This window comes from Elephas maximus, chromosome 5 (assembly GCF_024166365.1).
Source record: "Elephas maximus indicus isolate mEleMax1 chromosome 5, mEleMax1 primary haplotype, whole genome shotgun sequence".
Classification (NCBI taxonomy): domain Eukaryota; kingdom Metazoa; phylum Chordata; class Mammalia; order Proboscidea; family Elephantidae; genus Elephas; species Elephas maximus.
The window spans coordinates 64,665,550-64,692,721 of record NC_064823.1 but is presented as its reverse complement, the minus strand read 5'-3'; the positions used below and the strand labels follow the sequence as shown (position 1 = coordinate 64,692,721).

The following is a 27,172-nucleotide window of genomic DNA, read 5'->3' as shown; positions in this document are numbered from 1 at the left end:
TCCAACTTGGTATTATGTATGACCATCTTTGCTGGGCAGTCCTTTCTATTCCTGGTGTAAAACCTATTTTGGGGGCCATTACTTTACTTAAAGGTCCCTGCTGACACAAACAGAAATACATGTTTAAATTTTATAAATATAGAATTGAAGAAGGAAAATATATATGTTTATATATACCACATATATGTTTATAAGCTATTTGTTAGCAACAATAGAAATTAAAGATATTCTACCCTATTTATATTTTATTGTCTTGCTACTACTTCTTTATATCGTCCATATTAACTTGTTTGTTTTGAGAATTATGAACTCATAGCCTTTGACAGGCACAAATTGTTTCATTTAGCCATAATGATTATTGCTTGTTTTTGATGCTTATCGTCTCAGAGATGAACCAGGGAAGAGCCTCTTCTTAGCCTTTCAAAAATTCCCCTGATTTTTTCTTTTAGACCAAACTTGTTTTTTTTTTGGCAGCAAAAAGATTTCCCAGAAATATTTTGTCCCCTCTTTTTCTTTCCATAATAACCTAGGAGCCCTAGTTCTTTTTTATTGGTAGATATTGGTGCCGATTATGGAAAAAGTGCTCTTTCAGGGACAGATCTGGAAATAATATTTCTTTTTCTGTTTATGCATTCACATTGATTTTTCTTTGTAACATATCATGTTGCTGTATCTACTCACTTTTCATTAAGAGTTTTCACCAGTTTCAAAGACTCTCCACTGCATTGACAAGAAAGTTGCATTGTAAGCAAAATATCAAAACAAGGTAATTTAAAATGAGTAGATTTAAGGAGTTCACCCAGACCAATGGTAAATAGATCTCTACTAGTCTAAATGTCAAGTGTCAACTGCAAAATACGAGAAAAAATTTAGAATAATCTATTAGGCTTTCCAAATTCAATTTATTCACCTTATTGGTGTTAACTTTTTAAAATGAAATGTTGGAATAGCAGTGGCAGGATTTTTAAGTATTTTCTTGCTAAAAACATTTATACATTTGCCTAGGAACATAGTTCAAACTGCAGATGGATGTATTACCTGTCAAAATTCAAAAGAGGGATGAAAAATCTAACTTTAAAAATATCATGTTTACCTGTGAATTTCAAGAATTGCTAGAACTAGGAACCAGAAAAACTACTACTATGACATTTTTCAAAGGAGTCCTAGGGATCCAATTGTTAAGCACTTGGCTACTAACCAAAAAGTTAGCAGTTCGAATGTACCCAAGCTCCTCAGAAGAAAAACATGGCAGTCTACTCCCGTAAAGATTCCCAGAACCGCCCAGTGCCGTCGAGTCATAAAGATTACAGCCTAGAAAATGGTTCAGGACAGTTCTACTCTCACATTGGGTCACTGTGATGAGCCGAAATCAGTTCGATGGTGCCTAACCGTAACAACGACATGGAAGTTTTCATGTTTAGCCATAAAATGAAATGCAAGGTCCTTGTGACTATAGAGTTTTACATCTTGTAATGTCTATCATGAGATAGAGACTTGTTTCATTTTCAGCTAGGAAAATCCTGAGGAAGGGGTCTGGTCAAGCAGTTGGTTAAGATGCCCATCTTGGACCTTAGACAAAGAACAGGGATTTGGGATCACATAAGAAGCTGGAAGTTTTTTCTAAAGGTGAATGGGATGGGGTGATGCCCAAAAGAAGGGAGGAGTTCTGGGCAAACCAGGTATATATGGTTACAATAAGTAAGGTGCCCTTAATTACAATAAAAGTTGATGATTATATGATAACCAAAAAAAAAAAAAAAAAAATGGAATTTATTGCCACTGAGTAGATTCTGACTCACAGTGACCCTACAGGACAGAGTAGAACTGCCCCAGGGGGTTTCCAAGGAGCTGCTGGTGGAATTGAACTACTGACCTTTTGGTTAGCAACTAAGCTCTTAACCACTGTGCCACCAGGGCTCCACCCTTTTATTTCTTTTGTTCCTTTTTCTTCCTTCATTGCTTTTAAATATCATTGGTCAATCACTTAGATAATGTTTAATAATCAGTGATAATATTATCTTTTCAAAATCATTCTTTTCTAAATTCTTCCTTTTCAATATTTTTCTTCAATTCTGTCTCTTCTGTTGTTGCAGTATCCTATTTTGCATTTTTTAGGGTGGCAGCTTATCGCTTGTTGTCTATATTTTGGAACATCTTTTTGAAGCTGTATAGAGAAGCAAATTATTCTTGGTGGGATATCACCATCACACTGTAGGATAGGGCTACCATTAAACAGTTGATTCTAGTTATAGTTTAAATTATTAGTTAACTTCATTTGTAGAAAGAAGTGCTTCGATTTGGGAGTATTTATCACCTTTCATACTACAGTGCTCTATCCAAGGAATGAGAGTAACTTATTTAAAAGTTGCAAAGTCTGTTCTTTTACTCCCAAGAAATGTCCACGTCCATTTGACAATTTAAACAGCCTTTTCTTTTATCAGTACTTACTTCATTAAATATTATGGCAGCATTGAAATCAATTGAAAAACTGATTTGAGACATTTGTGGCATTGTATAGTATTTAGCCTGTTCTTCTCAATGTCCTATTTTTATACTCTTGGTATTTTATTTTTACTCTGTAAACCTGAGTTCTTACTTTTCTTAATACATGCCGCCACCTACCTATATACACAAATACACAAATCGATGTGGGACTACTCCTTAAAGAGTAGTCCAAACTTCTAATATAACCTCTAGTTTACTTTCTGCTTGCTCTTTTGGGAAAAAAAAAAGGAAACATAGTCTGAGTTTTGATACATTTATGGTTTTATAAAACTCAATCATTATGTTTTTTAACTTAATGTTTTTTTTTTTTTTTCCCTTCTGTCTTGCTAATCTAAAGCAAATGATTGAGAAATTGGAACTAGATCCCTACTTCCAAGTATGCCCCAAGTTAATGTTTCACAATTGGCACTATACACATAATTTGTTTGAGAAATAATTCATTAAATTTGTCAGAAGATTGTTACCCAGATTTGAAATATAAACATAAGTGGAACTATATAAAATTCTAGTTTATAGACTTTTATACCTTTGAAAAAAAGTTTATATCCTTTTTGTGCATTTACAATAACCAATTTTATCTTTTTTTACCATCATTAAATAAGTTCTGATTAAAATAAAAACTTTTCTATATTATAATATATTTGATACCTGTCCAAACACAATTCCATTTAATTATATGTTAAATATTCTTCAAAAAAAACTAATGCACAAGTGAAAAAATTAAGAATTTTTAGAATAATTTGTGAAAATTTTATTGGAGCAATAATTTGAAAGTCCATAAGATAGTCAAATAATTTCTGATGTTCAGTTAATATTTTTATTTCTACACTTGAGTTCCCTTTGTTTCACAGCATCTGCATGTGAGCATTTCCTCATTTCCCAAGTGTTTTGGTCTCTTAAGCACTGATTTTGCTTTCTCTTCAGGATGTTTTGAATAATTTGGGATCTTGCGAACTAGACGAAGATGATCTCATGCTTGATCTAGAATTTTTAGAGGAACAGAACCTTCATCCTTCGGGTAAGTGTTGAATAAATGTACAGCATAATACAACTCTGATCTTAATTATCTAGCTTCCACTGATAAATTACGCATAGTTTAGCTGTATTCAGTCTTTTCAAGCCCTGGTTTGTTTATTCTATGTGCAGAGCACATACTAGATACTACGGATGATGAAAGATAAATATCACATTTTCCTGGCCCTCAGTGATTTTAAAATATATTTTGGAAGTACAAATGAGGTTAAAAGATAATTGTAAAATAAAGAAAAGTATAAAAAAAATCTTTACAAAGAACTATTCTACTTATATATTTAAAAAAATTATATATTAAAAAAAGTTAAGATTTTTTTGAAGAAAACAATTAACAGTTCCATTGTCGATGTATTTTATATTACTGAGCACAAGTTTTGTGGATCTTGATTTACTGTTTCAAATCTTAGTCACTTCAATAATAACTACGCAGGTTCAGTTGATACAATGAGGTTGACTTCAAAATTAATAATCACCAATGACAGTCACAAATGCACACACACACACAGTGTTATAGTATGAGGTAAATTCTTGTTGGATGGATCGGGAAGGTTGCCTCTGAAATTTGTAATGGTTTAAATTTATATTAAACTATAAAATGTCATATCACCAAATACTAATTTTACTCGGTTTGAAGTAGGTTATAAGAATTAATTTCTCGCTCAGATTTAGATATTTGATAGCAAAGATAAGCTTTTACATTGAAATTTTTTATTGTTAATAATGTCTTTAACATAGTCATTTTGAAGTTAAAGTTAAATAACATTAAACTGGAGCTTTAAACTTTGCATCTTGCTACATAAATTTTGGGAAAATCAACCTCTTGGAATTTTAATGTCTTCATTTTTTAACTTGTAGGAATTAGACACAATGATCTCTAATGTTATTTCTGGCTATATCGTATTTTGATGAATTCTTGTTCATAGAATATTTTAGTATAGATAATATCATATTAACATTAAAGAAGATAACTACATTTTTCTTAAGTTTTAAGGCTAATATCAAAAAATAAGCTGCTTTTTTTTTTTAATTCAATATCAACAACCATTTCCCTAGATATTTTTCCTGAGGTAGCTTTGACAAAATTATTTTAAAATGTAGGTTTTTTTTCACTGTTAATGCAGATACCTCATACAATTTGATCATCCATTTGTATTTGTCATACAAGACTTACACATAAGGGGAGTGTAAAAAGGTACAATCCCTTTTAGAGTGAAATTTGTCACTATTTAGCAAAATTATAGATGCATTTACCTTTAGACATAACCATCTAACTTCTAGAAATATAATCTTAAGATACTGGCAAAATACAAAATAATGCATGCATTTAATTATTCATTGCAACATATTTGTAATGCAAAAGATTAGATTTTGTCTATCAATTGGACACTTGTTGAATACATGATGGAATACTAAGCAGTCACAAAATGAGGAAGGTGTCTCTATCAGCTCAAGCAAGACCATAAGGATATATTGTCAGTAGAGAACTTCACAATGAAGAGATTGTCTGACAAGACCTAAACCCACTCATCAATCTTAACATCACTAAAAATGAATCCACTAGACTTTTCATGCCACTGATCAATCTTAACTTCAAGAAAAGTGTAACAATTAGACATTTTGCGCCTATAGGGTCCCTATGAGTCAGAATTGACATGACAGCAGCAGGTAGGTTAATGGTGCCATTGCACAGAAAGAAGTACACAGCACCACCTGTGAAGTGTTCTTTCCTCCCCTCCGGCAAAGTACCTGAGTCCACTCAAGTCTCTAGATTGAACTATGATTTTACAGGAAATAGGAGAGAGGAAAATGTCAAATGACATTACAATATTGACAGCAACCAAATTCAGAAATGTGAGGAATTCTGTGGAATGAATGTCAGTTTCTTAAAAAAAAATTAATGACTTAATAACAGAAGAAGGGAGTATCATAGATAAACATAGGCTTAAGCAGCATAACAAGCAATGCAGTGGGAGATTCTTGTTGGTATACAAAATATAAAAATACTGTAAAAAGACAATTTTGAGTTAATAAGAGATTTTTTATTTGAGTATTGAGCTACTAATACATAAAAAAATACATAATTACTGTAAATTTTGTTGGATATTGTAGTGGTATTTTGTTTTGTTTTGCTTTTTAGGAAGATAATTTAATTGGTTGGCAATGCATACAGTTGAAATCAAGTGTCTGGGTTTTGCTTTACGAGAGTATAGAGGAAGGGAATAGATGAAACAAATTTACAAGTTGTTGAAAATTATCACAGCTGGGTGATTTTTTTTTTTTTTTTTTTTGGGTGATAGGTACATGGGGTCAAACAATTGTGAACTAATTATAATAATATTCTATTCGTGTGGTTTTTTGGGGAACATTTTCATAATAAAAAAACAAAGTAATAATTGAAAAGAACAACAGATAATATAGTAATCTTTTGTATTTGGCAGGAAACCATGATGATGAGCAAAGGACACCTTAAAAATCTGAAAACAGCTCAGTATATTTTCTTGGGAACACTTAACCTCTTTAAACAATTTCTCCTTTATAACACTAGTACATGTACCTTGGTAATTTATTTTAAAGAAAAAAAAATAGTTTGGTTGAAGCGAACACTAGGGTACTTTATGAATCATCGATTGATCGTTCATAAGATAATGATAATAAGTACATATTTGAAGTATAGTTCTGAAAAATAAAATATTCCTTAGAGGGATTCGGGTTTGCTTAACATCGCTTAATAAAAATATCGTTTGAAAGCCTGCCTCACTTTAGGTATGATTTCAAAAGAGCAGCAAATATCTATTGATGCAGATCAGCTCAGAAAAGAAGGATTTCTGATGAAATTGCTTTTATAGAATTTATTTTCTTTATTAAGAAGCCAAATTAAGGGTCTTCTCAGAGTATAGAAAGCTCATTATTGATAACTGATATTGATAAAAAGCTCGTTAATGTTAAACATTCTAAAATGATGGTTTTAATAAAAGAAAAGTCCAAAAACTAAAATAATGGCACCATTAATTTCAGTTATTATTACTGGAAAACCACTAAGGGGCTTAAAAACTTCATTATGGCAAAACGTATCAATCTTTGGCTATAGAAGCTTATTAAAGCAAAGATATAGAGAAATTTATAGTAAGATTTAATATGATGAACAAGATGATTTTTTTAAAAGGCCATAGATGTATTTTTGTTTTGAAAATATTGTTTCCGTGTGATTAAAAAGTTCTTTTCTAAAAATAATAGGAATTATAGTTTATGACACTTATAAAGTTTTATTCAGTTTATCACACAGTTGGTAATGGTTATAGCTGCAAAGAACAGATAAGCTACTATATGCGGAAAGTGGAGACATTCTGCTCGGGCCTCTTTACTACAGTGACTTGGCACACAGCAGATGGTCAGTTGGTTTGTATTAATGTGATTTCATTTAGACCATAGTCAGACATCATTGGACATGTGTTTAGTGAACAAAAAGGGATTTCACTTTCAAAATGAAACCATTAAATAGTAAATTAAATAATTTCCTTTTTCTTTATAGAAGAGCAAACATCTTTAAGTAAGAGATCTGTTTTACTGGACAGAGTATAAGAATCTGTAATTTAAAAAATTACCTTGCATTTTATGAAAATGTATGCATAGTTCTGTTCATATTGAGTAATTTAACATGCAAAGAATGATGTTAAAGGGCAATATAATGCATCATAAAATTACATGTAATAATATTTGCATAATATTAATCATGGTTCAGTTTTCTACTTGCAGTATAAGTAGTATGAGTAAAGGCATATCAACTAGGCCAGGTAAAATGTAAGAATAGTACACATACACACACACCACACACACACATATACACACACACATATAAACACAAAGGAAAAAAGCCAGTTTGAATTTTTTGCTTCAAGGTTCATGCCACAGAAATGCTCATATACTTAGACATTTGGATATTTACCTGTATATCATATCATCTTGATAAACTTTGTACTTAATGCTGCACTCTCCTTGGTGGCAGTGTTATTTGCTGTTGATTCCAACTCATGGAGACTCTGAATAGTTCTGGACATTTTTAATACACTTTTTATATCATTCTTTACTGTCTTTATCCTCTCATTTAAAAGTGAGTTGTACATTTGCAGTTAGGTTCTAAAGTTTGTTTTTTGATCATTGCAGTGAACAATCTGAATAAAATTCCATGAATACTTTGAATATGTAAGTATATCTATAAGCTCCTAAATTAACATATCTTGCATCCTGAATGGAGAGATACTACAAATAAAACATGTTTTATAATGTAGAAGGGGGTTTTATCATTTTATTTTTAAAGGACAGCTTCAATGAAAGAAATATATATAAATTCTCAGTGAGTTCCCCAAAGGAAATTTACTTTGAGAGGAAAAATTAAAGCAACTATTCTGAATAATTTACTCTGATATTGACGCTATCTAATTTTATATTTGTATATTCTAATATAAAACAAAGCTTTTTGATTAAAAACTCTATGTACAGGAAAAAATATCTGATGCACAATTAAAAATATCAATCACTCAATCTGTCAGTCAATGCATTTCTTCAATAGAAGAGTTCTATTGGAGAAGAATTACTAAGAAATGAAATATGTATTCCTTGTTAAGTCCTTATAAGGCACTTATGATTCGTTATCAGGAACAACTTCTTCAGCAACCCCCTACAAAGTCTTTTAATACAAGCTGGTTGCATCATGCCATGAGTTTAATAGAAGCAGTTCTGGATGGTGACGCATCAGTGATGTCACTCCCTACCACAAACTAGGAGCTTTATGAGATCTTGCTTAATGCAAAAATAAAATTCACTCCCTTGTCCATAGTTCCTATTCCTATGATAATTCTAATGTAGAATATTGTTAAAATAAATGATGACAAGGACCGTTCTCCAGAGCTGACAGAGAAAGCCTTCCCCTGGAGCTGATGCCTGGAATTTGGACTTCTAGTCTACTAGGCTGTGAGAGAATAAACTTGTTTGTTAAAGCCATCCACTTGTGGTATTTCTGTTATAGCAGCACTAGTTGACCAAGACAGAATTTGGTACCCAGAGAGTATGGTGCTGCTCTAGCAGATACCTGCAATGTGGCAGTGGTTTTGAAACTGAATGGATAGAGGACTCAGGAGGAAGTGAGGAGAACTGTTAACACTGGAGATGGCACAGATGGTGAGAAGCTGCAGCAGAGTAGTGGGAGCAGCAGAGTACCAGCAGCAGCAGAGAACTGGCAGCAGCAGAACCAGGAGACCAGTGCCAGATAGCACTGGAGCCAACCCATGGAGCAAGATCACTGAGTGCCTTTGCACAGGAGGCTTCCTGGAGGAGTGGGGTGCCTCCTGACACTTATCAGTGGAATTACTCTTGCCACCTATGGAGCAAGAGAGCTAAGTGTCTTCCTGCTGAAGTCTACTGGTGGAGTGGGGTGCCTTCAGGCCCTTATCAGTGGAGCTACAGAACTTTGGAACACTTGCCCCAGCAGGGCAGACACAGTGGTGAGGCTCGAAGGGCTGAGAACAGAAAGCAGAAGCTTAACAGACAAGAAACATATGAAGCAGCACTGCCTCAGCCTCAAAGTGTGTGGCCATTACTTCTGGGGTCTCAAAGGGTGGAGCCACAGCCTCTGGAGTTTCTAAGGTTGGAGTTATCACTCAAATGGACTAGGAGAATGGTGTGCCTAAAGCTGAGGGAGCAGAAATTTGTGGGACCTCATACCACTAAGAAAGCAGCACTGGGAGCAGAGTGCACCTTTTGGGCCCAGAGGTCCTACACAGAGAAGCTCCTAGTCCAGGGGAAGATTGATGACAAAGGCCTTCCTCCAGAGCTGACAGAGAAAACCTTCCCCCAAAGCTCATGTCCTGAATTTGGACTTCTACTAGTCTGTGAGAGAATAAACTTCTGTTTGTTAAAGCCATCCACTTGTGGTATTTCTGTTGTGGTAGTGCTAGATGACCAAAATAGCATATGTCACATATTTTCCTCAAACATAATGTAATCATTGTAAAGCACAATAGAATAGCTAATGTTAAGTAGCATCATTCCTGATGAATCTTCCAAGATGAACCATTTCTAAAACGTAACCTTTGGACAACTGAATAAGATGACTTTGCTATGAATGAATGAATGGTGCATATTGTAAATAAGAATTTCAATTTTTGTTTTGGAACATTAATTTATAGTTATTTTTCCACAGTAAACTAGAACGAGGCCACTTCTGTATTGATACCACTCTAGTATAATCTTCACTCAGTATGGGCAACATGCACCTGGCTAATTTTACGGTAATATAGAAATAGTTAATTGCATGAATTAAAAGGAAAGGAGGCTAAAACGTGTTTTAGTTTTACTTCTTTGGAAATTATTAATTAAAATACGATTTTTTCAATTCTTGGCTCCTGTGTTAATATTAGGCATGAGCCGTATGTAGACATAGTAATGAGTGGCTGGAGATCTGTGTTGCGAGAAAGAGAACTGAATGTCTGTAATCAGCCAGCCCGTGTTCCTAAGCCATCTCAAGTTAACCCTCACAACAACTCTCTGACAGAAAATTACACCTAAAGGATCCATTCAAAATAAAGGAATTGCATGCTAATATTAAAAGAGACCAGGTATTTTGGAGACAAACATAACCACGTTAAAATTACAGCTTTGTTACCTGCTAACTTAGTGACCTTGTTCTAGTGATTTCACATTTCTTAACAAAATTTCCTCATTTGTAAAATGGCAAAAATAGTATCTATCTTAAAATATAATCCTAACTAAATGGGTGAGAAATGTATGTATCAAGTACCTGTCACAGTTGCCTAGCAAGCATACGAGACTAGTACAACTGTGTTCCCATTGCCGTCAAGTTGGTTTTGACCCATAGCGATACTATAAATCTGGTGGAACTGCCCCATCGTAGGTTTTCCAGGGCTGTAATCTTTACAGAAGCAGACTACCACATCTTTTCTCCCAAGGAGTGGCTAGTGGGTTTGAACTGCCGACCTTTTTGTTAGCAACCATTGTGCCACCAGGGCTCCTTGTAAGTGGGTTACCCTTTTTGAAATCTTACTTCTTTGTCAGAGAGAGCTATTCCTATCATTGGTTCTTTTTTATAGTACTTAATTTCGTAATTCTTCATCATTATTGTGGTTTGTTTTATGATATGTTTTCTGAATTAAATTTTTATTATCTTAATGCTATTTAACATTTTAAGTAATGATTTATAAGTACTAAATATTCAAAACTAATTAAGGCCCTTTGCTTATAACAGGTGGTACATTTCTTTGTGTTAAAACTAATGCATTTAAAAGCTTGAAAACAGTTTTTTTTTTTTTTTTTTTTCCGGCCATTAGTCATATATCCAAAATTAGACAATATATTTAAACAGCAATTTCTATCTGAAATACTAAGGAATCCTGGTGGTGCAATGGCTACTAACCAAAAGGTCAGTGGTTCAAACCCACCCGCTGCTCCAAGGGAGTAAAGACCTGGTGATCTGCTCCCATAAAGATTACAGCCTTGGAAACCCTATGGGACAGTTCTGCTCTGTCACTTGGGGTCACTATGAGTCGGAATCAATTCAATAGCATCTAACAATGACAACAATGTGAAATATTAAATTCCTATTTTAAATACTTTAAAACTTATTAACCCAAATCATTAACATTCAGAGAGAAATCAAGTCTCTTCCTTTGTATTAAATTTGATCTTTACAACTGTAGATGAGTTACTCAATTGGAAATGTATTTTACTTATTTAGTATTGTTTGTTAAAAAAAATCAGTCATTCAGATGATTGCATGAAGAAAGTTGTGTTGTTTTTGCTATTTATTTTGGAAGTTAGATCTAAAAACACCTAGGGTGGTATCTTCTGGTATATGGCCAGATGCAAATGCAGGAGTAATGGCCCAATGATATCAATTAGGAATTAATTAGGTAGGGCTGAATTATTTTGAGTTTGATGAACAAGCAATTTAAAAATTCTGCAGTGAGTTTGGGACTCCTCCTGTGCCTATTAATTAAGAAGGTAATTTTTGTTATTAATTTTTAATGGATAATAGCACAACAGAGCTGAGATGAAACCCTAGTGGTTTTGCTAATAAGAATGGTAATGTACAAAGAATTGCAACGACATTCACACAGGGAAATAATAAAATCAACTATAAGGTTCTATAGGCTTTGATATGTCTGGTTCAGAAAAAGGACGTGTATATCTTCAATCTGACTGTATGTAAGTAAGAAACATGTGCCACTTAATTTTAGAAATATAATGGTTAACTATATGGGCTCTGGAGGTAGACAGATAGGGATTTATAGTTCAGCTCATCCACCAGCAGGCTATGTAAACTGGAGCGAATTACTTAATCTCTCACAACTTCTCTTTCTTATTCTGTAAATAATATCTACATCATGAGTTTGCTGTGAGGAGTGCTCAGTCTCATGTCTGGCATGTAATGTTTTCAATAATGATAGCTGATACTTTTTTTTTACAATGCATAATAAAATATGATGTACCTGAGGATTGATAGGAATCTGCCTCTGTTCATTTTAGTGATTTTTCTGATCCCTGTTAGTTGAAGATCTCAAATGTATTTTCAAGTATGGAATTTCTCAAATTTCAAGTGTAGAATGCTGCACACATGCAATTAGTTTTCTTCCTATCATTTATTTCCAAACTTGTAAAATCATAGCATTAAATAAAATAATAAAAGAATAGGATAAGAAGTGACATATACTGAACTTATGTGCCAATTCGGTTAGGTTAACGACATCCCTTTTCACAAGTGAGAAAACTGAAGCATTGAGTGATAAAGTATTACAGGGAGTAGATGTACTAACTGGGCCTGGAAAAAGTTTTTCTGACTATGTAGGCCCTCTATTTAATTATGATGATCATATTTTCTGTTCCCTAATCGTTCAAATAAAACTTAAGAATCTCAAGTGCACTGAAGTTTTTGTTGTAAACTGGCTGTTCTTTCTGTTAGTTTTGTCAGTTATTGGCCTCATTTATATATGTCTGTCTTTGATTCTAACCAAGAAGCTGAAATTAACTTGTATTTGTTTATTGAAGCACCTGCTTTTTGACTCTAACCAAGAAGCTGAAATTAACTTGTATTTGTTTATTGAAGCACCTGCTTTGTGCCCATCAACAGTTTAAGTACTGGTTTTCTGGCTTTGCTTTGTTTCTAAGCTATAATTTGATAGGTAATCACTATGGATTATTTGATTTAGTCCTCACAGCAGGTCTTTCAGAAAGTATTACTGTCTTCACTTTACGATGAAGGAATGGAGATACAGAAGATCCACACTATTTGTGCAGGATTACAGAGCTAGTCAGTGGCGAGGTTAGGGTTTAAGAGAATACCATTATGCCTCTGATGCATACCTACTGTTTCCACTATACCAAACTCTTGCCGATGCTTAATTGTTGTTAGGTGCTCTCAAGTCCAGTCCTGCACCATCCTCACAGTCACTGCCATGTTTGAACGCATTGTTGCAGCCACTGTGTCAGTCCATCTCCTTGAGGGTCTGCCTCTTTTTCACTGACCCTCCACTTTACCGAGCAAGATGTCCTTCTCCAGGGACTGGTCCCTCCCAATAACGATGTTTAGTTACTAGAGGTAATACTTTGAATAAAAGTGCAAAATGTTCTCTTAGGATAGCATTATAGAGAGGAGGCAATTGTGACATTGTCGCTTTATTGAGTTTCATCAGCTGGTTCTATTGCTATTTTTACTTCTGCTTTAAAAGAACCAGTGTGCCTGTTATCTGTCTGATTGCCATTAGATGGCAGTCGTGTTCTGATAATGATGATAGGAACGCTCATGCATTCGTAGTCAGCTTTACAGCTTACGAGGGATTTCAAATATTTTATCTCCTCAAATTATCACAATAACACTCTGAAATAGGTGTTAATATATCCCAAGTACAGTGGAGGAAGCAAATACTCTGGTTAAAAAAAAAAAAACCCAAGTTCACACAGCCAGTATAAAGCCAGATTTTAACATTAAGTGACATTCTTTTCATTGTCTTTCTATAGACCTCATTGCTTCTTATTTTACAGGCAATTCTAATATGCTTGGTTATTTGTTTCCCAAGGACACCAAAAATCACAGAAAATCTTAGAAGAAGATATAGGGTTGCTTTAGGCAGGCATGACCACTGCAGTGAAAAATAGGAATTGTTAGCCAAAAAGCAAGAGGAAAGGCAAAAGGTTATAAAAAGCAGAAAAAAAAAAAAATCCTAAAGCAGAACAAGGTGGGGCCGTTTAATGTAGGAACAACCATTTCTATCCATTTCAGCAGGTCATGAGGCATTACTGATTGTATTACTTCGTTGCTTATTATTATCATCATTATTACTATTATAGCCCTGAAATCAAGCAAAAGTAATTTGTAGTCAGCATACCTTGTTAATAAGGTAGGAAGCTATATAATTCACTTTGGAAATATATCCATCTAAAGTATTCTTTGTTCCTTAGTATGTTAAATGGCGGAAAAACAAACAAAACCACAGGACTAAGCTCTTCAGAATGTTTAACTATCCAGAAAGTGTCATTTCATAAGGATTCTATACTGTAACAATTTGAATATATTTGTAAATATTTTTAGGTACTGTTATGCTTTTTCCCTATATTTGTTCCCCAAGTTCTTACAAATGACTAAGTAGGTATCAGGGGAGCTATGTGGAAAAAGTTTACTAATTATCATCCTTGAAAAGGCAGTGGTTAACTGAAGTCCATGTATAGGATACAGAAGTCGAGATATTACTTAAAGGCAAGATGATACAATTATCAGTGACATCTATTTTCAAGGTAGGTGTTTCAGTATTATACTGGTTCTTGTTTATTTGTTGGTTTTGCTTGACCGAGTCATTAATTGGCCAATGGAGTAATTCATTAATTTGATGCTTAGTTTTCAGTTTCCTAAGCCATTTTTAAAATATTTTTTAAATATTAAGTTCATTGTTCAAAATAGTGACATTGACCTGGGCGACTGCATCACTTTCAGTATTCAGTTCACTCTGTTAAACGGTATATTTAAAGGACAGAAGAAAGAATGTCCTAACTGGAAGAGACTTTCAGATAGAAGTAGTGCCCCTCCTGCTTCTGATCCATGAATATTCAGTCCTCTGTCCTGTTCAAGGTCACTCAGCTAGTTCATAACAGAGACAGACATCTTAGTAAGCAATTGACTAGGTCCATTTAGGAAGTAAGCACAGTAGCAATTAATTAATTATTTTTTTTATTGTGGTTGCCAGCAGAATAAATTCATTTGTATTTGCTGATTTGAAGTTGCCTCTGGCTATTTTGCCTTTCAGACTTTGCTGTACTTCAAAAGGATTACTTTAGCTACAAAGAGGGCATTTAGATGGAACAGTTTTTGAAATCTAATCAACTATAGCTGAGAGATGTTTACACATTCTGACCTAATTTAATATTAAATGACAAGCATTTTAATGAAGTCATAGAATTTACTTGTAACCTGCTATTGTAGTGATTCCTACTGTCATAAACTCTGTTCTCCTGCACAAAAGGGCAGTCACTGGCCCAAGCTCATTAGAAGATACAAGTCAAAGAAAAAGATTTCTTTCATTCAGCATGGTTTTTCTGGAGCAATTAGGAACAAAATATGTGTCTCAATATAAAATTTCATGGCCTCTTACAATTATGTGGTGACATCTCCGTACAATTGCTTAAATAATGCCAGCAACATCAGCTGTCACTATCAAAATGGACAAGTAATTAAGAAAGCAAACGCTGGTCTTTATTCTGACGGAATAGAATATTTATGTACTTAAAATTGTTCACAAGAAAAATAACCACTGACATGAAGCGTAATTCTCTACGGTGCCTGAGGAGAAAAAGAGAGAAATAATAAAGAACATTTACACAATTACAACAAATTAAGTTGTAATTGTACATACTAAAAACAATTACAGAGTTTCTATTCTTTGGACTAAAAAAAAGCTATAAAGTTTTAATAGCATCATTTTGTCAGGTGTTACAAAAGAGCATTTTGCCTCTCATATTTTCTGCTTCTCTATCTTATTAATCAATTTTCCAAATGATTATAGTGGAATTAGAAACCTGTTCCTCTTATCAGAATCACCTTTTCTGTGACCGTACATTTTAGTATGCTAAGATAATTTATGACCAAGAATTGCCTAGCTAGCAGGAAGTTAGTAGATCTGATTGATGTTATATTAGTGTCAAATGCCTACTCCCCAACCAGCTGATAGGACTCTGCTGAGTTTACTGCTTACTGCTGTGAGGGAAAACCCACTTTGACTGAGCTCTGGTAGGTGTTAAGAGGGGGAAGAACAGGTAGAATTTGAAACTTGGTATAAGGCAGGCCTTTCAAATTGGGACTTGATTAGGATTGAGTAAAAGTTGTAAAGGAGCCTTGGTAGTGCACTGGTTAAACGCGTGGCCCCCAGACAAAAGGTAGGCAGTTTGAACCCATCAGCCACCTCACAGGAGAAAGACCTGGTGATTTGCTCCTATAAAAGATTATAGCCTAGGAAACCCTATGGGGCAGTTCCACGCTGTTGTATGGGGTCACTATGAGTCAGAATCTACTCAACAGGACACAACAGCAAAAAAATCAATCTAAATTTTCATACTGTCTGAGGTGTCACAATCACACATTCATAAATATCAGGTTTTTTGTTCTTTTCGCACAGTGATCTTTTCTCTGGCAGATCATAGGATGAGGCAGCAGCTCTGCAATAGGATTTGAGGCTCTGGAGATCACAGATCTGAATACCACAAAACAAATAGTAAAAGAAGGATTAAGATCAGAGTTTGTTGTCCTTTTCTTAGCCAAAAGCCAATAGCTCCCAGATTAAACCAAGAGAGTAGATGCCATCCCCAAACTGAAGAGCCCACAGCACGAGATACGAAGTTGTTAACCAAACCACCGAATTGTTGAATATCTTTGTTTTTAGACAGGTTACTTCGGGCAGAAGGACAGAAACATCTCCTGCCTAGGTCTCAAATGGATATTCTGAAGGTTTAGATAGAAAAAAATCCCTCCCTGACTAAAATATTTGAAAACTTTGTCCCAAATTCAACTCCTTCTCAGCACCCTAACAATGACAGGATATATAGGAACGATATCTGGAGTGTCGGGTTTAACTAACTTGCCATTGTAAAATGCCCATATTTGAAGACGATGACTTAGACAGTCTCTTTTATTTATTCCTTGTGTAATTTTGGCTGCTTATTAAATGCCAGTCACATGCACTGAAAGATCAGGACTTTTTGGGGATATCTTGGCACCAATAGTAAACTTGGGCTTACTGCGTTACACAGAGCATTCACAGATCAGAAAATTAATAAAACACATAACATTAGTGAGAAATAATGTGGAAATATTTTAGGTAAAATGGAAATAGAGGTTATCGTCAATTCTGTCAGATGATTCTGTTTAACACCGAATTTCTAGAATTTAAAGGTTCAGATTATTTCACATTTTAATATCTCTGATATTAATTTGTTTATAATGAAGGTATCTTAGTGTTGTATCCTAGGTTGATTGGCAGCATTTTTTTCTTCTTTTTTAGAGGGATAAAATACTTGTGTGTCTTTCAATCAATACTATTATATATAGAGAGAGAGAGAGAAGAGAGGGAGAAGGAGAAACAGGAATCTGAGACACCTGTAGGGATAAAATATTAACTAGAATATCTTTGACTTTAGAACCCCTCCATTTAAAGAATTCAAAATAGCCCTTAGTTCTGATTTGGCACCCTTAACAGAATCATATTTGCTTTGGAATTGTTTTCTTTTCAAAGATAAAACATTCTTCATCTTCAGTGTAGTACTAACTACAGTATTCATATTTCTCTACATGAATGTACATTAATTACATAGCATATTTTACAATTTTATGCCAGTCTATATGTGTGCATATTTTTCTCCTAGCTGTACGTACTATGATCTTCACTGTCTTCAAATATAAAATATACTTTCCTTGAGAGAACAGGTTTGTATTACTAAGAATTACATTATTATCTCTAAACATATATTTGATAACCTCTGTGAAACTAGGAGAGTCCAACTTCAAATACCACTCAGAAGTATTGATTCTCAACTCTATGTCTCCAGTACAATTGTCTCTCCTGATTTACAGATACATGTATTTAGCTAGCTGTTAGCAATTTCATGTGATATCAGTTAAGAGGCTTTGGACTTAAGAGATGTTCCTGAGTCTTAATTTGCTCTTGTCCCAATTTCCTTTCTTAGTGAAAGACATCAACATCTGTGCAGATTACAAAGTCAGAAACTAGGTGCTGCTAGCTTTAATTGATTCTACCTCTTAGTTATTCTTGACTCCACACACTTCTCTTCACAAATCCTGTTTTAGGCTTTATTTTCAGGTATGCCTCGTTTTCCCTCCAGTTAACCATATGTGACCCAGCTGGTATGTTAAAGCCCTTTCTGTGGCTCCAATGTCCATTAGTACTATCTTTTTTTTTTTTTTTTTTTTGCTTTGCTTTGTTTTGCCTTCTTCCAGCATCAACCTTGGTACAAAACTCAGGGCTGAATCAGTTTTTCATCCCTTACCCCTACCCTACCAAAATTTTCTCTCAAACAAAACCTTTCATGATTAATGTAGACCTCACTTCAGATTTTGAACTCATGGAGACGAATCACCTGATGCAGGGAAGAGCATAGCAGTTAAAAATGCTCGGAAGTGAGAAAGAACTTAGAACACTCAAGAGTTTTAATTTCTCTGTCTTCTGGGCTTTTCTCAGTTTCTTTCTTACAGCCACATTCTTCCCAACCGTCTGGCTCTGTTTGTCCCGTTTCTGTCTTTAATTCATGCAAAGCAGATCTTCAGGCTGCTGTCAGGGCTAGCTGTCAGTTGACTCACAGGGTCAGCCCCAAAAATGGTTTAGCAGAGGATTTTCCCAACAGAAGCAGGTCTCTCCATGTGGACTTTCACAGCAGCAGCTGGAGAAATAACCTTGTCTCTACCTCCTTGCATGTGCTTCCTGAAGAGTTAGTATGTGCCCCCAGATGACTTGGTAGGTGTAATGCTGGGCAGTGATATAGGTACTAAATGGATTATAAAGACATTGTGTTCAGGAGAAAAAGATTTCAGTGGCTACAGTAGACGGAATAGGCTTTAGGAGATGTTGAACTATATTTAATAAAGTACGTACTTTTTTAAGAGTAAAGGCTGAGGGAGGAAGCATCCCATGAGCGGGGATTCGATACAAGGAAAGGATTGAAGACTAGAAAAACAAAACAAACGAAAAAACCCATTGCCATTGAGCCCGCTTCAAATCATAGCGACCTTATAGAACACAGTAAAACTGCCCCATAGGGTTTCCAAGGCTGTAATCTTCATGAAAGCAGACTGCCAGATCTTTCTCCTACAGAGTAGCTGGTGAGTTTGAACAGGCAAACTTTTGGTTAGTGGCCAAGCAGTTTAACCACTGTGCCACCAGGGCGCTTTCTAAATTAATATATTTGAAAAATAATAAAGGGTAAGGTTAATCTTTTAAAAGGAAAGATTCCATAGGAATTATACATAAAAATTTTAATCCTGTTGTTATTTTCCTTTTTTTCTTATGTGTTTTTAAATAACAGTGGGCTCTTTCCCTGACTTGTAAGCAAAGTATGTTAATGCACTTGGCTGCTAACTGAAAGGTTGGAGGTTTGAGTCCAACTAGAGGTGCCTTGGAAGAAAGGCCTGGTGACCTATTTTTGAAAAATCAGCCATCGAAAACCCTATGGAGAACAATTCTACTCTGACACAGATTGCATTACCATGAGTCAGAATGGACTCAAAGGCCACTGGTTTAAGTGTTTAAGTATTTGGCGTAATTAAAGTAGAATTCCCCCATGCATCTGGCACATTGTCGTACTGTGGGGGCTTGTGTGTTGCTGTGATGCTAGAAGTTATGCCACCAGTATACAGATACCAGCAGGGTCACTCATGGTGTACAGGTTTCAGCTGAGCTTCCTCATATGCAAGGTCAAGTTGAAACTGAAGAAAATTAGAACAAGTCCACGGGAGCCAAAGTACAACCTTGAGTGTATCCCACCTGAATTTAGAGACTAATGACCAAAGACCAGATGAGTTGTACAGTGACATCAAGGACATCATACCTGAAGAAAGCAAGAGGTCATTAAAAAGACAGGAGAGAAAGAAAAGACCTAAATGGATGTCAGAAGAGACTCTGAAACTTGCTCTGGAACATCGAATAGTTAAAGCAAAAGGAAAAAATGATGATGTAAAAGACCTGAACAGAAGATTTCAAAAGGGGGCTCCAGAAGAGGACGTAAAGTATTTGATGACATGTGCAAAGAGCTGGAGATAGAAAACCAAAAGGGAAGAACATGCTCAGCATTTCTCAAGCTGAAGGAACTGAAGAAAAAATTCTAGCCTCGAATTGCAATACTGAAGGATTCTACGGGGAAAATATTAGATGACACAGGAAGCATCAAAAGAAGATGGAAGAAATACGCAGAGTTACTATACTAAAAAATATCAGTCTATATTCAGTCATTTCAGGAAGTAACCTATGGTCAGGAGCCGATGGTACTGAAGAAGGAGTCCAAGCTGCACTGGCATTGGCAAAAAATGAGGCTCTGGGAATTGACAGAATGCCAGTTGACATGTTTCAACAAACGGATGCAGCACTAAAGTGCTCACTTGTTTATGACAAGAAATTTAGAAGACAGCTACCTGGCCAACCAACTGGAAAAGATCCATATTTATGCCTATTCCCAAGAAAGGTGATCCAGCCGAATGCGAAAATTATTGAACAATGTCATTAACATCACATGCAAGCAAAATTTTACCGAGGATTATTCAAAAGAGGCTGCGGCAGTGTATCAACAGAGAGCTGCCAGAAATTCAAGCAGGATTTAGACATGAACTTGGAACCAGGGATATCATTGCTGATGTCAGATGGATCCTGGCTGAAAGCGGAGAATATCAGAAAGATGTTTACCTGTGTTTTATCCGCTATGCAAAGGCATTCAACTGTGTGGACCATAACAAATTATGGATAACATTGTGGAGAATGGGAATATTGTGCTCATGAGGAATCTGTACATGGATCAAGAGGCAGTCTTTCTAACAGAACGAGGGGATACTGCATGGTTTAAAGTCAGGAAAAGTGTGCATCAGGGTTGTATCCTTTCTCCATACCTATTCAATCTGTCTGCTGAGTAAATAATCCAGGAAGCTGGACTGTCTGAAGAAGAACGGGGTATCAGGATTGGAGGAAGGCTCATTAACATCTTGCATTATGCAGAGGATGCAGCCTTGCATGCTGAAAGTGAAGAGGACTTGAAGCACTTACTGGTGAAGATCAAGGACCACAGCCTTCAGTATGAATTACCCCTCAACATAAAAAAAAACAAAAATTTTCACAACTGGACCAATGAGCAACATCATGATAAATGGAGAAAAGATTAAAATCGTCAAGGCTTTCATTTTACCTGGATCCACAATCAACACCCATGGAAGCAGCAGTCTAGAAATCAAAAGGCGCGTTGCATTGGGAAAATCTGCTGCAAAAGATCTCTTTAAAGTGTTGAAATGCAAAGATGTCACTTTGAGGATTAAGGTGTGCCTGACCCAAGCCATGGTGTTTTCTATTTTCTCATATGCATGCAAAAGACTGAAGAAGTGCCACCTTTGAATTGTGGGGTTGGCAAAGAATATTGAATATACCATGGACTGCCAAAAGAACAAACAAATCTGTCTTGGAAGAAGTACAAACAGAATGCTCCTTAGAAGCAAGGATGGTGAGGCTACATCTCACACACTTTGGACATGTTGTCAGGAGAGATCAGTCCCTGGAGAAGGATATCATGCTTGGTAGAGGGTCAGTGAAAAAGAGGAAGACCCTCGGCAATATGGATTGACACAGTGGCTGCAACAGTGGGCTCAAGCATAGCAACAATTGTGAAGATGGCACAGGACCAGGCAGCGTTTCGTTCTGTTGTGCATAGGGTCGCTATGAGTCGGTACCGACTAGAAGGCACCTAACAACAACGTAGAACTGGCTGTTCTCAAATGCATGACTCTGTTGCTATAGATCAGTAAACATCTTCATAAAATTGTTAACCAGGAATGATAATCCTATGATTTGGGAGCTGGCAGTATGCTTGATGACAACTAATAACCACAACAAAGTATGTTTTCCTAAATAAAACTGCAGTTCCATTTCTAGTGAAATTACCTTCACATTTCTCAATAAAACGTCTAAAAAATCCCGGTAATTATTTAAAAAAAAAAAAAAAAAAAAAAACAACTTTCAAAATGTTTCTGTGGGAGAAGAATGTAAAATATCTGCAGGAACCAGAAATAAAATTCAATTGGGAATCCTTACAGGTAAGTCTCAAAGCTTTGTAACCAAACAGTTTTTTTGTGTATCTAGTAGCAAAATTCGCATTCATAGTTTTTACTCTACTGATTATCAATACAGACACTCTTTCCTAGTTACGTCAATTAGTTCTTCAAGGATTCCTCCTGTAACTAATATTGGGGAGTTAGGACAAAACATTATTAAAAACATTAAATACATTAACAAAGAGCATATAGTTTTAGAAGGGGAAAGAAATGTATATGTTATAATCTAACTATATGTATGTGTGTGTATATATATATATATGACAAAAAAAAAAAAAAACCCGTTGCCATCGAGTTGATTCTGACTCATCGCTACCCTGTAACTGTATAAAACCAAAAAACTAAACCCCTTGATGTGGAGTTGGTTCCAACTCATTGTGATCTTATAGGACAGGGCAGAACTGCCCCATAGAATTTCTAAGGAGTGCCTGGTGGATCCAAAACGTCAACCTTTTGGTTAGCAGCTGTAGCTCTTAACCACTACGCCACCAGGGTTTCCTGTAATTATATGTATGGGGAAATTAAAATGTGTAAAAGTAAAATCACTTCAGTATCACCTAATTGGCAAATCATACAACATAAAATGAAAGCTTAAATGAATCTATTAAGATATGTATTTTAATAAATTTGACAAATATTGTAGATTAAACTGTAAGTTGTAGCTTTCTTAAATAACTATGACTCTAAGTAATACAAGGCTCTCCTATGTTACCCTTAAAAAAATTGTGGTTTACTGTATCTAACGGTTAAAATCCAAAGCTATAATGATTATTTTATTAAACATCATCAAACAGGTAGTGGAAGGAAGACTATAATTTAAAAAAAAGTTTAAGCAACGTTTTTTTCTCTAACAACCCTATGGTTTTGAGTGAATATACACATGATCAAATGTAGATTTGAAATTCCAAGTTTATTTTGAATTTGATATTAATTATATTCAGTATTAGATATTTATATGTGCTAATTTTGAGCTTAGAGGCATGACGAGGCTTTCGTTATTCTGGAATGAAGGGAACTATACTCTTAGACAATTAGAATGCACTGTTAATCAGCCCCATTTTGCAATCTAGTTTTTATTATAGCCACCAGGAACAGAAACTCATTTCTGCAAGAGGCATACCTATGGTTTTGTTTTATTAGCCAGATCATTTAGTAGTGACTGGTCCTGACACATTGTTTAAGTATGATGCCCATAGGTTCTAAATCAAACAAGTGTTATAAATGGATTTGCTAATGGAATTTTAATTTTTCCTTTTCTATCTTTATATTTTCAACTCCTCAGGAGGTGAATAAATTTGCTAAGGATACGAAAGTTAATAAAGCCTATTATGCTAAATACAGAATTGTTTTATTAAGCAGAATTTCAGAGTTAAATCTGTCCTTTTAATATTCTCCTTCTGCGTTGCTGTCTTTCTCTGAAACCTTCCTGTTTTCAACAGCAACAACAAAGGAATGCTTTGGCCTTTTTAATGAGTAACAATATTGTATAGAAAAATACATATTTATTTTCGATATAAGTTAAAATTAAGTAGATAATATGAAAAATCAAAACGTCAAAATGATGTCTGAAATGAACAATAAAGGTGAATGAAGCTTGCAACCAAGGAATGTATTCTCCTAGGAGAAATACCGCATAACACATGTCTCACTTATATTTCCTTTAGGAGCAGGCTTCTTGTTTGTCTATAAATAAGGCCTTATCTTAGGCTTTTGAATTTATTCTCACACATTTGTTAGTTCATTAGTAGTAAGTGTAGCCTTGGATATTTGCATAGGAAGGGCATCCATCCTATGTAGATGTAGTTTAACTTAGTATTTGCAACATTAGACAGATACATGAATTAAATTTTTCTACTAATATAAAAGCTATCAGGAAAACTGCTTATCTCATGAAAATTTAAGGATTAATAACAAAAAGAACACATTTAAAATTCTGCGGTTATAGAAGAATAAAAAATTCTGTGGATAAGTATCTTTTAGGTATGTTTACAAAGAAGTGAATTTCTTTGCAACTAAAATAATACATCATATTGAACTTTTTTGCTACTGTCGTGTTTTCCTTTTTTGTGTATCATACATAAGTAGAGTTAGATGAACAGTTTTTTTTAAAAAAAACAAACCCATGTGGTATTCCAATAGATATGCTGGCTTTTTTTTTTTTTTTTTTTTGCGGAGATAGTTGAGTGTGTGTGCATGTGTGAGAGAGAGGTGTGTGTGTGTGTGTATGTGTGTGAAAGAGATCAAAGAGGATTAATAAATGAATACATGAATTTATAAATGTTAACCCTTTATAGAAAGATGAAGACACAATTCAGCGATCCATAAGAAGATTTGATGGAAATTCCTGAGATTAGTTATCGATTATGAGGCATTTTAAACATACTTTATGAAGAAAGCAAACTTTTTATACCTTATGTATGCTTCTGTTTAACTATGCCATGCTTGTTACAAAGTAAATTCCATTTATCAGAGGTTTGCTAGAGTATTAATTATTTTGTTAAAGTGGCTTTGGGTGAAAAAAATAATGTATTCATTTTCATTTATTCAATTACTTTAAAGAAATAAAAGTCACATATAAAAAGTGGTATAGGATAAATTGACCTGTGGAATAAAGTTGCTAGCAAGTAAATTCTTGTTTTAGTTTATTGTAGTTATATTATCCTTAAAAATACATATTAAAAATTAGCATTTGATCCAAATAAATTTGTAGATACTCCACCTAAAAGAGGGGGAGCACAGCTCCCACCTCTTAAGCGTGTGCTGTGCTTAGTGACTTCTTTCCAAAGAGTATAATGTGGAAAGGACGGGATGTGAGTAACTTTACAATGGGGAAGCCTGATAAACCCTGCTTCGGCCAGATGATCAAGGTCAACATCAACAATCATAAAACATCTAAACAGTACGTATCCTTGATATGATTGATTAAAATGGCACTTTACCATCGTGATCTTCCTTATAAAACCTATCACACTAGTCTAATCTCGAGAAAACCGTCAGACAATTTCCAGTAAAGAGTTGTCCTACAGGATACCCAACCAGTCCTCCTCAAAACTGTTGAGATCATCAAAAACAAGAAAAGTGTGAGACAGTCAGTCAGAAGGAGCAGACATGAGACAAAAAAATTAAATGCAATGTGGTATCCGGGAGAGGATCCTGGAAGAAAAAGGAACATGAGGTAAAAGGTAAACACTAAGGAAACTGGATAAACTATGGCCATGAGTCAAGATAAAGTCTACCAAAAAAAAAAAAAAAAGAATATCACATTATAAAATTGCTGATTGTTCAGTGTTCACTTTTTTCAAGGTGTAGGGCAAAAGTAAAATACTGATGACAAAAGATGTTGTAACTACATCATTATTCTGTAAGTCCTTACATTATTGTAGGGTCACAGGATCATTGGATTATATGATATGCTGTCTGATGGCAGAGGTCTTTGACAATCCATCAGATACAGGCATTTGAATCAGTAAACTATCTACACAAATCAAATGTGAGAAGTTTCTCCATATAATCTTTATAATCATGTGTAATATGAGATTTACTGGATTAAGGACATATATTTTTACATTTCAGGAAAATATGATAGTAGTACAGATTCTTTCTTTTATGCCCAAGAGTTTTAAAACAGTATTTGGGAAGAAGAGGGTTTAAAATAACTGAGATTTGGAAAATATTTTTAGAGGACTATGTGTAAATTGAGTTAAATAGCTCTTGGTGACTTGATATTAGAGGCAGGAAATAATTCAGACTTTATTAAATGACAGAAGCAGATGAAGACTTCAAGCTGAAGAAATATAGAGTGGAACATTATTCTGACCAAAAAAAAATTATATATACATTTTATATATATATAAAATGCACCTTTTCAAAAGTTAAGCAACAAGATAATCTTGATGTGGCAAATGTATGATTTGAATGATTTCTGTATCCATTTTCAATTTTTAATTCTTTGCCTGTGTAAGAATGGGGTGGAGTGGCATTGTCTGACCCCCTCTAACTTCATGATGGGGAAGGAGAATCAAAATCAACCGTGCAAGTCTGATTTCTATGAGATGGGGTTCAGATACTCCTCTTCTCTCCTACATCTTTACCAATTTTGATACCAACTATTCCTTTCCATGGTACTCTGTGCTTCTCTGCTGGGTTCAATAATTCATTACAATGGCCACACAGAACTGACAGACAACACTTAAAATTATGGTGTTTTTTAGGGAAGTAACAGGTTATAGTTCAGGTTCAGGAAAACTCAGGTACAGTTCTTCCATCAGTATAGCCTCTTCTCAGCTGTGCCCACAGGCACACACTTCTCTGGCCCCTAGGCCTCTACCCTGCTTGAGCAAGTGTTACAAAGCTTTTTTAGCTCTGCCACTAAGTGCTCTGAGGTACCCCATGCCAACAGTAAGCCTCTGCCAGAAGGCACTTAGCCCTAGCTCCGTGGGTCAGCAAACCTTGCTCCACCAAGTGCCCAGAGGCACCCTGCTCTGCCAGCAAACCTCCTTCCCAAGGGTACTCAGCTTTCTCATTCTGTGGGCTGGGAAGCCCACTACACTGTCTCTTGCCAGTGTCTCCTACTGCCATTTTTCTGCCACCACTTCTTGCCATCTTCAGTGTACAGATCTCTCTCTCCGTTTCCTGGTTCCAAGAGCTTCTCAGCACAGGGATGCCAGGTCTAAAGGACTCGCTGCTTTCTTGGCACTTTTTCTTTGGTATTGCTGAGATCCTCTCCTCCCCACTTCTGGAATGGCTCATTTTAAGCCTAGTGGGATTGCAAAACTGACGAATCCTCTTTTAGGTTTCCATATACCTTATTAGCATAGTCTCACACAGTCATTTGGGTGGGAGTTACAAGACCATGCTGAGAAAGACCATATAAAAACAATTCATCACACCGAAGCCTGGAAGAATGGTAGCAGAGGTGAGAGTAGATAAATTCTTCATCATTTAAGAATTACTGCTATATTTTCATTTCTTTTCAACAGACATTGTGTCTTTAGCAAAGATCTATACTGTCTCATATATAATTCTTAAAATAAACAAGACCTGGTACCTACCTGCAAGGGGCTGACAGTATAATGGATAAGACAGCACAATGAATCAGTCAATAAATTAAAACCCAACAACATTCTGTGATAGTATAAAGGAGGAATGATCAATTCTAACACTCAGGGATGGGTAGTAACAAGGAAATTTCCAGTCTTTAAGAACCAAGCCTTGAAGTCTTGTAGATAACTTCTAAAAGTTCCAGGTCCTCAACACATTAAAAAAAAA

General features: G+C 35.1%; 1 protein-coding gene across 6 annotated transcripts in view; it reads left to right on the top strand.

Annotated features, from left to right (window-relative positions):
* Window positions 1-27,172, top strand: part of CCSER1 (coiled-coil serine rich protein 1) — a 1,577,476-nt gene that overhangs the window by 291,881 nt on the left and 1,258,423 nt on the right. For all 6 annotated transcript variants that reach the window (XR_007517628.1, XM_049885715.1, XM_049885716.1 and 3 more), the window contains one exon: window positions 3,430-3,523. Coding sequence is in view for 5 of the 6 variants with exons in the window: in XM_049885715.1 (XP_049741672.1) it covers window positions 3,430-3,523 (94 nt within the window). In the remaining variant the exon portion in view is untranslated. The remainder of the gene's footprint in view (window positions 1-3,429; window positions 3,524-27,172) is intronic.